Source organism: Protopterus annectens, chromosome 2.part2 (genome assembly GCF_019279795.1).
Source record: "Protopterus annectens isolate FY-2018-M chromosome 2.part2, PAN1.0, whole genome shotgun sequence".
In the NCBI taxonomy this organism is placed as follows: domain Eukaryota; kingdom Metazoa; phylum Chordata; order Ceratodontiformes; family Protopteridae; genus Protopterus; species Protopterus annectens.
Window position 1 is genome coordinate 438,848,458 of NC_056730.1, and position 14,398 is coordinate 438,862,855.

At 38.4% G+C, this 14,398-nt stretch overlaps 1 protein-coding gene across 1 annotated transcript in view; it reads right to left on the minus strand.

The window, feature by feature from the left end:
* Positions 1 to 14,398, minus strand: part of UTP15 (UTP15 small subunit processome component) — a 1,055,146-nt gene that overhangs the window by 994,204 nt on the left and 46,544 nt on the right. Inside the window, exon 2 of the mRNA XM_044063945.1 lies at positions 9,780 to 9,886. Coding sequence (XP_043919880.1) covers positions 9,780 to 9,869 — 90 coding nt within the window. The 5' untranslated portion in view covers positions 9,870 to 9,886. The remainder of the gene's footprint in view (positions 1 to 9,779; positions 9,887 to 14,398) is intronic.

Consider the following 14,398-nt stretch of genomic DNA (forward strand, 5'->3'; position numbering starts at 1 on the left):
TCATTTCTAACTCACTAGACCAGCTGGTTTCACCCCCCACAAGGGGAGATAACATAATGGACTTGGTTCTCACCAACATGGGCGAATGCTGCACTACTCCAGTACTATGTTCTTCCCTGGCAAGATCAGATCATTGGTCTGTCTCATTCAAAGTTTATATCCCATCAAACCCCTCCCCAGCCATAACCAGGCTAAAAAACTTCTCAAAAGCTGACTGGGTATCAGCAGCTTCACATCACCCCCCCCCCAGTATACAAGCACCTGTACAACTACATGGACTCAGCCATACTCAACAGAAATAAAACCTGCTCCTCAAAAGAAACAAACCTGCCTGGTGGACATCCTCTATCAACAGGCTTTACAACACAAGGAAGAAATTGTTGTCCAAGGGTAAAAAGGAACAAATTCCAAATTGGAAAAACTCCCTCCTCTGCCTCAACACGGAAATTAGATCACTAGTGAAAACCTCCAAAGTTAATTATCAGTTGAAACTAGCCTCCAAAACAAAGGGAAATCACAAGTCCTTTTTCAGTTAAGTTAAGAACCTCCATGGCAAAGCCCAAGCTTGTTCCAAACTAGTATTTAATGGTACCACTTAGTGATCCTTCTGACTTGGGTTCAGTGCAAACTTCACCCCCTTATCGCCCCCCCCCAAAGGCCCAGTCGACATCCCCCATACTTGTCCCACACCTCATCCCCATAGATCAAGTGTTAAAAGGCCCTACCGAAGGCAAAGAACACAGCTTCCATGGGACCGGATAGTATCCCAAGCTGTATTCTCCACCATCTCCAGCAAGAGCTAGTTTCGCCATTGAGCACCCTATTCAACCACAGCCTAATTATAGGCTTCATGCCAGCAGAGTGGAGAACTGCCATTGTCATCCCTTTGCACAAAGGTGGTGCCACTACCGCGCCATTAGCGTGGACAAGTCAGATCTGTAAAGCAATGGAGCGTATTATTATGCATCTCATAAACAAGGACATAAATCTCCAAGCACTTAACCCCCACCCGATTTGGATTAGTCAGGGGCAGATCTTGCCTACTGAACGGTGATGCCTTCTTTGACACTGTCACAAAGGTCCTGGAATGAGGGAAAGTCAGTACACACAGCTTACCTTGACCTGGCCAAGGCCTTTGACACAATCCCCCCACTCGGGCATTATCGAAAAGCTAACACAACTTGGTGTTAATCCCTATCTCGTCAGATTAGTGGCCAACTGGCTCACAGATAGGACCCACAAGGTCAAAAAAGGCACCACCACCTCAGACAGCTGATCTGTCACTAGTGGTGTTCATCAGGGATCTGTCCTGGGACCCCTGCCATTTGGCATCCACTTAAGGTCCAGGCAAAGACTAAGGGCCTGTGGCTGACCAAGTCTGCGGATGACTAAGTTGGGTGCTGTCACTGACTCCCCAAATGTCAACATACTGCAAGAGGGTCTCACAGCTACAAAGAACTGGTGCCAAAGTCATGACCTTAAGTTAAACAACAAAAAATGTATTACCATAACATTCTGCAAAAACACAGCCCCTACCGATTACCACATCAATGGCAACCCCCCCCCAAGCACACAACCTGTGGTGAGAGACACCGGTATTCAGAATGGCAACAATCGCACATTTGACAATGTGGCAGTGGTGGTCAGAAAAGCCTTGTACTTGGTTCATCTCATAAATAAAGGGATTGCATCCACACTTCTTCCTTACTAGACCTATAATAGAGCATAATGCCACGTTTGCTATGTACCTCTCCAAACACCTGCACCAACTGGAAAGGCCACAGAAATACCTCACAAAGAATCCATGGCCTCCAACACCTGTCCTATGTGGACAGGCTCAAATCACTATCACTCTACTCCGGATCATACAGATTGCTCAGAGGTAATCTGTATCTCACCTACAACTCAACATTGGACCCTGCCCTACTACAGATGCTCCACATCCATAAGTCTAACTCCTCATGCATTACCTGCTCAATATGCCTAAATCTAATATGTGACATCAACAAAACCTGCTGGAGAGACAGGTTCGTCTCCCAGAGGCTTCCCAGTCTCTGGAATAGACTTCCCATACATGTCAAACAGATTATCTCACTGACCCCCTTCAAGCGCAACCTTGATGAGTGCATGGGAAACCACAAATTTGTCCCAGGGGTTCCACCTTTGTCCCTCAGTGACAGGGGCGACAAGTGCTGACTGAGGTTTCTTTTTGGGGATAAACTCTTGGCTAGGCTTGTAAGGGCTCCAGGGCCATTAGCCTAGTAACCTCCCATGATCCTATTTATTTTATTCATGCCAAGTTGAATTGACTAGTCCCACTAGGCTAGCAGCCTCTTCTGAGGCAAGACCTGAGGAGATTGTAACACTGACTACTGTACAGTTAGCCAGGGCTATGGGGAACTTTCCCTATTCTTTTTGATAAGGGCCACGGGATTTCTTACATCCAACCTGACTTACAACTAACATGAGTAGATGGAAACTCCTGTTTACTGGAGAGGTAAAGAGGTCATGCGCAGTCTTGCCTTAAATAAAACAAAATTCTTCTGGGTACTAAGGAACTTTTGGACCATTCATGAGGCATCAAATGACAGCAGCTAATGAGAGACCAATCTCATAACACTTCAAGAGGTTGGAGGAATCATTCTACATTATAGCGTTATCTGGTATAAGGATAAATCTAACTGATAACTTGTAGCAAGTTTGAAGCGATTAGAACAGTATGTAATTTGAGTGTGTTTATGGCTTACAATTTGCCAAAAATGGACGATGAAATTATCTTAGAAGTGAAGACGGCAAGTTACATTGACTGGTTACAAGTGTAGTTCTGAGGCACTGGACGACAGATGTCAAAATTACACCCAACAATGTACTACTTAAGACAGTTATTAGGATTGTTGGCTTGATATGTCAAACAACTGCAACTCAAGTTTAAGTTATTAAGGATTAACACGACTATATTGCTACTAAAGCAAAGAACTGGTGAAATACAAAACAAGATGACAGAGAGGGTGACAAAATCACAAAGATCAAACAGTTGGACTAAATGAAAGATAAGGCAAGCAGATGAAATTTTACAACAAGGTTCAGAAACAGAGGAGGGTAACGAATGTTTTCATCATGTAAAAATCAATGAGGAGCTTTTGTGACAATTTGCGAAGAAGTCCCATGCTAACAAAAAACCTACGGGGTGCCCTTGCATCTGACTGAAAGGATTCACAGAAACCTTTAGATTATTTTGGTACAGTTTGTTACTTAGGATGAAACAGAGAAGGTGCATTGATAACTATGGCAGCCTGGAAAGAGATGCACAGTGGAAGATAGACCTGTTTTAAATCACAGTTTACAGAGAGGATTAAGGAATGTCTGCAACACAAGACAGTAACCAAGACAACAGATTCGAGATCAATGGAACAGGAGGAAGAATGTGAAGAACAGACTTTGCAAATAGGAAAAGTTTTTATAACGTCTAAAATTCAAATATGAGATGGCTTTTGCTAAAACTGCACAACATTTGCATCACTTCTGAAATTTTAAAAAGGAGCCGATTTTATAATGTAAGATATACGAGAGTTCCATTTTATATACAGAGTAGACTGCAAATTAACCATCAAGCACCTTAGTGTAATTTGATGACCAGGGAGAACAAGTAGGGATGCTATTAGTAATTTGCAAGACTTGGATTTTCCTGGTTTGATAAATATATAGCTGGACCAATTTTCATCAAATATTGTGCCATTATGATTAATTTATTCATGTACATTTAATCAGATATTAGTTATGGAAATGCTGCACATCTTTTTAATACAGGGGACTAACCTGCAAAGCACTTTTCTTTTGTACTATGGTCAATATGTTTATATAACTTATTACATAGGTTGTGTTTAGCTACTTAGACTTGAATTTAATTTTATTAACATACAGGAATACAGTAAGCAGGAGGGAACTGACATTTGTATTAACTAATTGCAGGTGTGTATCAGCTTATGTTTAAAAAATATTTCTGAAATCATGGTTTATTGAACGGGGGAGGTGCCCCAATGCTTATCCTACTACACCAAGTAAGGTTTCTTGACTTGTGGAGTTGGGGTCTGCCAGCCTTGTGCACAACATTTAAGTAGCCACAGGGACAGTCAAATATTTGGATATGGATGTGTCATTTTTACCAGTATAGAGTATTAGATTAAGGGCATCTTTAGTGAATTCACTATAGTACATTAAAAGGTAGAATAATAGTCCTGAAAATATAGAGTTAGACTTGTGTTTTCATGTATGTATTTAATTTCAGGAAAAGGCAATTCGTTAGAAAAGAAAGATAAAACAGGAGATGTGCAGAAATAGAGAATGTTCCTTTCTCAAGGGAAAGATGGATTTGCAATGAAATGCTAGATAAGGCACAAGCAAGACAAGGCTTGGGAAACCAAGGCTAAAGAGACGTGTAAAACATTACAGGGTTTTTGGTATTATGAGAATATACTTCATACATAGTCAGTGAAGTCAGAAGTTAGTTTGGACGGACATAAAAAAAAGATTAAATATCCAGTATTTCAGAATGTTAGCTAGCTTTTGGACTGATATGCAAAAGGGTCTTTTGCAGTACAGACACTCGAGCCAGAGTACAGAAATAGGGTCAAATATTCATACTATTAAGGAAGAAAAGACGGTTTCAGTTGATATTATCCAAGAGAATCAGAATATACCTGCAGAAACTTTGGATATATTTATCAATACTGTTACTGCTAACCAGCACTCCATAATGTCTACAGACTGTAACTGAAGACAGCATTTGGATATCTGGATATTGTTAACATCTGATAAAGTCTTATTACTTGAACTACAGTGTTTGCAGAATTCTAAAACGTACAAAAGACTTGGCCCATAAAGGAAAGAAAAGCACCTGTTCAGTACAATTTTGGGTAATTGACAGATTTCATTCTGGGTAATTGACAGATTTCATTCCAATTGTTTCTAGTTAAATGCAGTATACTACAGTCTTATCAATTCGTTCATAGAGATTAGATCTTCAGGTGGAAAATGTATGCTACACTGTAGTGTTTTACAATTCAAGATGCTGTACTGTGATTAGGATGACATCCGCCTCCTTTAAACTTGTGCAGTGCCTGTCTGTATAATTTGTAAGCGATATCACTGTAAATAATTAAAGGGTCTTAAATTACAGCATCAGTTGGATAATAAAAAGTTGATGGTAATTTTTTTTCTTGTTAACAGAATTTGGTTACTTTGGACTAACTTATGTAGTCTGTTTACTGACTTGCTGTTGAGCATGAGGTCTCCATATCAGTGTTGATTGCTGTTGACCTAACGAGTATAGTGAACAAAATACAGAAGGCAAATGAAATTTCCACCTTGCGACACAAGGTACTTTAAAATGCATAAAAGGATATGGCTATGTGAAGGGTAGATGTGTAAGTAAATGGGCTCCGACCGAGTTATCAAATAAATCTATTACATGTTTATCCTGCAGCAGTGGCATAGAGGAATAAAACCCTGGCAACCAGATTTTATCTAGCAGTTCAGGCAAATCATATCATCATATCATAGAAGTGACAGGCATGCACATCCAGGGGAGTGGTGGTTCCTCCCCAGCTTGTGCCACAACTCTAATGACTGGGCTCTCACTGAACAGCAGGGTAAGTAACCCAGGATACAAGTGAATTATCTAGGAGATTAAGTGGAAGAATGATGAATACGCAGTGTGCTTGCGTCTCAATAGCTCCTAAATCTGGCTAGGTTAGAATTTACACTAATTATTGGTGCAAATAAAAATGTTCATGACTGCCTTTGGTGAAGTACAATTACAGCAGCTAGTCATTTTCTTTTGGAGATCTAATCTGTATGAATATACTTATGTTGCTTTTGTTATAATGCCTCCAAGGGTATTTAAACTTTACATTGTTAAAAACCTACTACGGTTTCACTGGTGTTGAGCATTCTGAAGCTTTTATTGTTTTTATCATTAAATACTCCACAAAAGGAAGGGAAGTTATGCTACGCAGGAGATGGAATTTTCTTAGGTGAATGGTATGGACAATCTGCCCTCAATGATTATCGAACCACAGTACCAAAATGGTTCCACACAATCATCCCTGAAACTGTCAACCAACATTGCAATCATGTAGAAAGAGCACCTGATGAACTCTCCTCCTCGGAAGAGGGTAAAATGCCACCTATGTGCTTTTCATAAGTTGAGAAATTTCTTCAAACTTGTCATCTTGAGGAGGAAAAGAAAGAATACATATCCCCTTTCCTCACACATATTCACTGAAATGGACTCAACTTTAGAGGTGATCCAAGTACATGGTTTTAGCTATAAATTTTTTTTTATAGGTGTCTTGGCCAGTAGTAAACCAAACACTCAAGGATCAGATAGCTAAGCTAGTCTTGATCTGTACAAGGCAATCAGTATACGACAAGAGGACAACAGCATTAGGGGTAGCCAAGTTGGAGGTGGTGCTGGGTCATGATGCTTGCATGTAGCCAGTCACTGGTTTAAAACTTGTACTCCTTATAAGAACACAACCACAAGGGCAAGTTCCACTGAAATAAAATAAAAAGGAAGATAGTCTGGGACATTCTTATATCCGAAGTAGTTGCAGAAAGATCATTTTACTAGCACCAAAAATCAGGTACCTCGGCCTTTCGCCTTCAAGGCTATATTACATAAAATTCATCCACTTTTTATACCAGGTGAACCCTCACCAACTAATTAATTAATTAACCTAAAAACATTTAAAAGTACATTAGTACAAAATTATTACCATGTTAAACAAATATGTACTTGTTTAAATATTTGTTTTTTATATTAGAAATAATTTCATCTTATAATATTACAAAATTAGCAACATTTACAAAATTACAAAACAATTCCAAAAAATCTCTGGCACAAAACATTAAAACTGTTGATAAAGTAGAAATTATACCAGATTCACTTCCAAATTAAGCCCCCCTAGGGGTTAAAGTACCAAAATTCAAAATCAACTTGCTTTCAAGTACATTTAAACCTTTGTTTCAGCTCACCACCTCACAAATATAAGGAAAAGATGTATATTGAGTTTCAAAATGTTCCCTTTTCTGAAATTATGATGAAATTAGCTCAAGAAATTTGGCATTTAGTTTGTCTTGATAAAGTTGTGGGCGATTTGTTTCCTGGGATGGTTAAGCTTTCTTAGCCTCACAGCAAGAGGTTCTCCCATTCGATTCTCGGCTGGAGCGCCTTGTGTGTGGAGTCTGCATGTCCTCCCCGCGGTCTAGTGGCGTTCAAAAGACATCCGTGAATAGGCGTGCCTTCGTTGAAGGTTGGGCTGGCACCTCGGCACCATAAAAAAATCGACTGCCAATCATTAGCGGACATGGGTTCCGCTGTGGCGACCCCTACCCGGGAAAAGCCGAAGGAAAAAACATAGTAGGTATTCAACTTACAGGAATTGTTGAATAAACCTCTATACGACATTGAGAAGGGGGTGACAGGATTGTATGCTTGTGGCAAGTGTAAGGTTTGTAAAAATATTAAAAACATTTCAGGTAGTTTTATTAATGGACGTAGATTTGTTAGCTAAAGTAGGTTCACTTGCAATTCATGTGGAGTAGTATATATATAGCAGGTTGTGAGGTTACAAAATGATATATAGGTCAACCCAAGAGAGCAGTTAAAGTCAGAATATTGGAACACCTAGGTGATATTCGCAACAGGAATTATAGAAGTCCAGTGGGTGAGCACTTTTGTAGGATACATGGGGAGATGATAGCACATTAGTATTCTTGGCAGTCCCTTTTGTGTGAGAGGTGAAATTATTTCTAATTTAAAATAATATATTTAAAACAAGTGTGAAAGGCCAAGGTACCAGATTTTTGGTGCTACTAAAAGGATCCTTCTACAACTACTGCTGTTGGTGTTTTTTCATTTGTTTTTGTTGCCAAGTGTTTATCACATTTTGTATCCCCAATTTCAATGGATAAACTGAAGAAGTCTCCACAACCTTAGTTATGTCAAGCATTACCCAAACAGAAGCCTGGAAGTAAAATCCTGGACTTGCTGTACTACCACAAACCCTTCATAGAAGGGCCTGAGAGACCACACCACATGAACTAGCAGAGTGCAGTCAAACTCCTGATGCTTTAAAGTAGGAAAGTCACTATGAACACCTAAAACTGCTTAAAGATGGCTGCTGGAATGTACCACTCAAACGTTTGACTGACAATGGGTGCTCACTAATGATGACTGAACAAAATGAGCAATGGTTTAGGACAACTCTAATCGCAAATAATTAATCAGCACTTACCATGAAATAGACATTTTCTTAACTGTATTGACTTTGAAAATGTAAATCTTAAAATACCAAGAGCAATAATGAACAGCAAGGGGAAATCATGAAATCTCATATCAGGTGAACCTGTTAAACGCTACTACATAAATTTAAGTTACTAACATATCAAGAAAATATGTACATTTCAGTTTTGGCACTGTTTATGGTACTATAGTACTATATATTAGCATTTCAAAATTGCCTCACCATGAACAGCATCTTTAAAGCCTGGCCTGCTTCCTTAAATGATTACTGTCTTGACTTCGCTTCCCAGCATGTCTGTAATTTTTGTTTTCCTATATAAAGTCTAAGTCTAAACATCGCACTATTCTCAGACTAATACCCCAGGTCCACCCAGATTTCAATAGGATGAATCTTGCTAAGGGTCTTCCAGCTGACTTGTGGCCAAAGTAAGCAAGGAGATTTCCACTTGCAAGTGCTTTTTGTAACACCAAGATGTAAAAGGTTCTGACTGATGCCTAAATCAGTCACTCCTTTATTTTCCACCCATTAGTCCAGCAGTAACTCAAACAATGAGGTATCCTCTAGACAATCCAAGCTAGGTAGCCTGCACCACCAACAATCAACATGATGTAGGCCTAAGTACCTTCCTGTTGATGGTCAGGTTAAAGCACTGGCATCTGTTGCAATATTTCTCATAATGGTCCTTTCCCAGACAAGAAGGCCAGTGTTTGTATAGATACTGAATGGTGATCAGGTGATCTGCAAACAGCTGGAAGCCACGGACATTTCAAGCATCAGCCATAGAAATCTATGACGACTGTCAAAGTCAAGATCTGAATTACAAGAACAATCTAACAAAGGGAAGATCACCTCCTTCCTATCCAGTATGACAGTGCTGGAATATGTTCAAAGGCACGCACGCCCCTTTATCTAAGACAGACAGAAATCATATCTGCCCCAGTCTAGTGGTCTACAAACAGGAAACTCCAAAAAGCTACCTATGCAGAAGGCCTCCAAAGTCAGATCATTTCTTTTTTTTCTATTTGCAGTAAACTTGGTTATCAGTCCATATCACACTAATACTGCATGCTGACTTTTTATGAATACTGTCCATAATGACTTCAATACCTCTAAGAACTTGTTCAAAACCAAACAAATGTATAAGTTAATGCAAAATATTTCAGTTATGAGAAGCTCCACTTGGTGCAAAGCTATTTCTGCAAAGAAATGTTTAGCTGTTTTATTCCTAGGTATATATGAACAGTAGAACATCAAATGAGAGAACTTAAACTGCTAAAGCAGGAAGACCCCTGCCATTATTAAATATAGATTTGTGCTTAAAAATGACTACAACTGCCACATGACTGGTACTTCTCTTTCCTGCACACAAATGGATAAGGCTGAATTGTCGGCTAACAAAATAAGAGTGAGACTAAAGGAAAATGAAAGGGAAGTCTTAATAGTACAAAAAAATTTCTGTAAATGGCTTCTTACCTTGTAATTTTTCCAGTAGAGAGTATCCTGAGTAATTTTTTCTCCAAGCTTTGGGTATGTCTGAATAACGGTAGGCTTGAATTCTGACATTTTTTTCCCTTTAAAAACTAACAAAAATGCTGCAAGTTAAATTGCAATATTCATAATAAAATGCAAAAACTAATACTAATAATTCCACAGTCAATAAATGCACTAAAATACCATCATACATCAATTCTTCTTCTTATTTTGGCTTTTCCAGGTTAGGGGTCGCCACAGCAGATCACCTGTCCGCTCATGATTGGCAGTGGAGTTTTACGGTGTTGAGTTGCCAGCCCGGCGCCCAACCTTCCACAGAAGGCACACACATGCACACACTCGCACCTAGGGCCAATTTAGAGTATCCAATCCACTTACTGCATGTCTTTGGGATGTGGGAGGAAACTGGAGCACCCGGAGGAAACACACGCGACCACAGGGAGGACATACAGACTCGGCACAGTAGGCACCCCAGCCGAGAATCGAACTGGAGAACCTCTTGCTGTGAGGCGGCAACACTAACTGCTGCACCACCGTGGCCGCCCATCATACATCAATATTATTTCATTATTCAGTGATGCTATGTTACAATATAACAAATCCATGGGGACGCAATACAACAACTGAACTGTTAGAGGAGATTCATCTTCAGTAAGCATTAGGAAATATTACACAGAAGTTAAAAATTAGAATCATTCAACAGGAAAAATTTCCCAGGCTGTCATCTCGAGTCTACAGCATCTCCTAGATTTAATCACCACACCACATTAACTTGGCTACAAGAACTTGTAAATGAAAGCTCCAGGACACAATCTTGTAATAAATTTTACATGAGCATCATATTACAAGGAAATGTTACACGCATTTTTTTTTTCAGGGCAGTGACCTTCTTCTGCCAAGAGTCTTTTCTCCTAGGTGCAGAGACCCTAGCAAGAATACCAAAGTAAGGTACCACAGGGAGCAACCATGATTACTAAAAAAGTAATGCAACACTTGTCTTGCTCTGTATTCAGGTGGCTGCAAGAGCAGATTGTGCAAGCCATTCTGACAATGTCAACGTATGGGTTGGTTGGTTGTTTTTTATTTCACTACTTTTAGCAAAAACACAAACACTTGGTCAATTCTCCTCAAATTCTTAGCTCTACCAAAGTAAAATGCAAGTAATCTTTGCACATCCAGAGAGTTTAGACTCCTTTCACCTCTTTTCTGTGGATAAGGGAAGAGCACAGGGAGACTTCTACAACCATTTAAGGCATTTGAAGGATGGGTTGGGTTATAAGGGATATCCTGCCTTGAAGGAAAACTATAAAGGGTTCTCCACAAATCAGTACCCGCAGCACTGAAATTTTCTAGACAATGGTCACAACAAAAAAAGCTTCTTCTAAGATAAAAACTTTTGTGCTGCTGAAGGTGCTACAGAGTTAGCTTTTATGAACTAATATTAACTCAAGTAGATGGGACCTCAATTTAATATCTTACCTAAAGAATGGTCGGCCCACCTAGGAGTACAGCAACCCCTAAATGCTGCACTACAGTGTCAGCAATCAATTAACCTGGTGAGGGAACAGAACCTACAGCTTTCTGCATCAAAAATGGGTGTGTTACTTCTTAAACCACTGCCACTGCTAAACAGAAACCACAGGAGTGGTGGAAATGTTTACAGAGGTATTTTATATACCAAACGTGGAGACGAAGGGAAGGGAGAAAACTGGTAACGTATTTTGGAAAAATATGGAGATGACTGATTTTTAAATACTTCTTACAGAATGTTTTAATACAAATGCTAGGTGAACAAAATCTAGTAACCAAGGAGATTCTATTTTTAAGTTGGTGTTTACAGACAGAAGAGCTAAGACACAAGACATTAAAATGTAATGCTGATGGCAACCAAAATAAAAGCAAGAGAGAAAATGGAAATCAAACACTAAACCAACTTTCAGGATGCTCTCAGTGCACTGCAAATAAAATTAAAAGAAATGGAAGTGGGATCTTCAAAGGATGGAGGAAGTAAAATACAGAACATTTACACAATCAATGCATTCAACATAGTGGCCAATTGACGGGTAATGAAAAAATACTGAAGACGCAATGTAAAGATTAACATTGTAAAAATGTTTTATTTTCTCCTAACTCCAAAGTACAAATATTCCAACAGAAATAATTTATTTTTGTCATTAATGTACAAGAAATTATATTTCAAGTTAAAGTGAATAAATAAAACTTTTAAAGAGAGAAACTCTGTCATACTGAAAACAGTTAAATCAGTTGATGTCTAAACAATCATGTAATGAATGGTTTAAATCCATTTATACAATGTTGACAAAGTAAGGGCCAAGCCATATTAAAAAAAAAAAAAAAAACAGGTTAAAACAAGAAATTTAAAAGATAAAAAGATATAAATTTAACAATGGCACAACACCCCAATAAACAAACAAATAATTTACTCAATGAATTAAAACATGCAACAAGATATGAAAAACAAAAATGCTAAAAAAAAAAAACACTGAAACAGAAAAAAAGTGAACACTCAAGTATATGAGTTTTCTCATGTAACAAGTACTTCCATTAGGATGTAATGAAACTGTTCTGGAAGCATTACTTATAATTATTTCATTGACAACTAATTGGTTTACAATTGTGTGGCAGTTTATCTGCCAAACTGATAATTAACAGTCCAGCAGAAAACTTGCTGGACCATAGCCCCCTGCACTCACACATTTTGGAGCGAGAGAGGGCATTACAGATAAGCTTATCCACTTTGCGTGTGGCTAACAAAAGCCATCAAAGTAGTCCAAATGTCCTCACTGACAGAATGCGACAGTAAACATTCAGTATCATTATGTGGAAAGTTTTTGTTCAACATCTACCGACTGATAGCTCAAAGATATGTATGCACAAGTGGTAAGGCTATTACACCGATTTATTTCTTTGAACTTAATCTTTAAACTCTTAACGGGCAACATCTTAAAAAGAAAAGGTGCCACACTGGCATAGTGATTAACGTTGTTGCCCTGGCTCTCTGATTAAGCTTTCTGCTGGGGTGCATTCTATGCTGACCTTTCTCACCCTCTATTGGTCACTAGTGTCTTAGTTTCTTCCCTAATCCATTTACCTTCCAGATCCGAAAGGCATGCCAATAAATGAGATGACAAGTGCCCACACTACCAGTGTGCACGCAAGTGTGTGTACATTTTGTGTTGGACTAGCACCCCACAATTGGGACTGGTTTCATGACTTACAGTCATCGCCTATCCAGAGTGGGCCTAGTTTCACTCCAGTACTAAGGAGGATAAAGCAGGGATCAGACAACTCACAAAACAACAAGTAAAGAAAAAAAGCTGAAGGACACACATCTACAGCATAATGATCAGATCATCAACATCCAACTAGCTACAGCAGAGGATGAGATAAGTTAGATGCATCATAAAATTATTATAACCTAGGAGTTTAATCAAAAACCAAAAGTATAAACAAACAGCGTTCTGCAAGTTTTCCAAGTCTTAACAGTATTTCAAAAGTCAGAAATGCATTAAAGAAAACATGACACTTTTTCCTACATGGGCACCGATTCTACATAGCAGTAATAATTACAGAATACATGTATATATCAACTTAAGGTTGAACATCATGATGTCTAGGCAAGATCCAGCATGGCTTCTTAACCTGACTGAAACTAAAACGAAAATTTCAAGTGATTAAAGAAATTTCATTTACTGTAATTGTCACTACAAAATATAAAAACCCCAGGCAAGTAAGCTGTTTTCTACCATTTACAAGCATCACATTTTTTGTAAATGCCCATCACAGAATGGAAAATCAAAAAAAGTTGCTTACACCGACTGAACAGACACTCTGCAGCATACTTCATCCTTCAAACAAATGTCATGATTTACATACCTCTCAACTGTCCACATAATGTTGTCTCAAATTTTAGCTCTGCCCCTCTTAATCCAGCCAAAAAAAAAAGTTGTATTTTTTTTAATGAGAAAAGGTGGTGAATTATGCTTAATAATAACAATTACAGTTTTAGACTTGTTTTTACTTCAGAAAATGCATGCTATTTCACATGCTTATTCTATCAACACCTCAGGTTAATAGAACTAATATTGTAAAAGTGTCCCTGATTATTTCTGTATTTGTCCCCGATTCTATTAAAATTTGTTCCCGATTTGTTGAGACCTATGTTTACCACCTTCCATACTGTTCACAAATGCAATGGCAGATATAAAAATGTTTTACTTTCCTTCCCTTCTTTATTCCTTTACTTTTTAAACACAAAGAAAGGAAGAGGAAATCTGTTGCCTAATTAGTAATGTCAGCTTTCAATTTCACAGGTATTTCAAAAGATGCACAGAAATGTCAGGATAAAATTCAGGTTTTACTTAGTTTGGTACTTTCAGAATTAGGATGCGTCTACCCATGATTTCTAATGGTCATGAGAAGGTTCACACAACAGTACTTGCCAAGTAAGACAAAGTTCAGACCTTATAATACACTCTGTGCTGGATCTTTGCTAATGGGAAAATATTTTAATTTTTATCTTTGTGTGACAAATTAATGAAATCTGTATAGAAATATGTTTTCTAAAGAACAATGTGAAC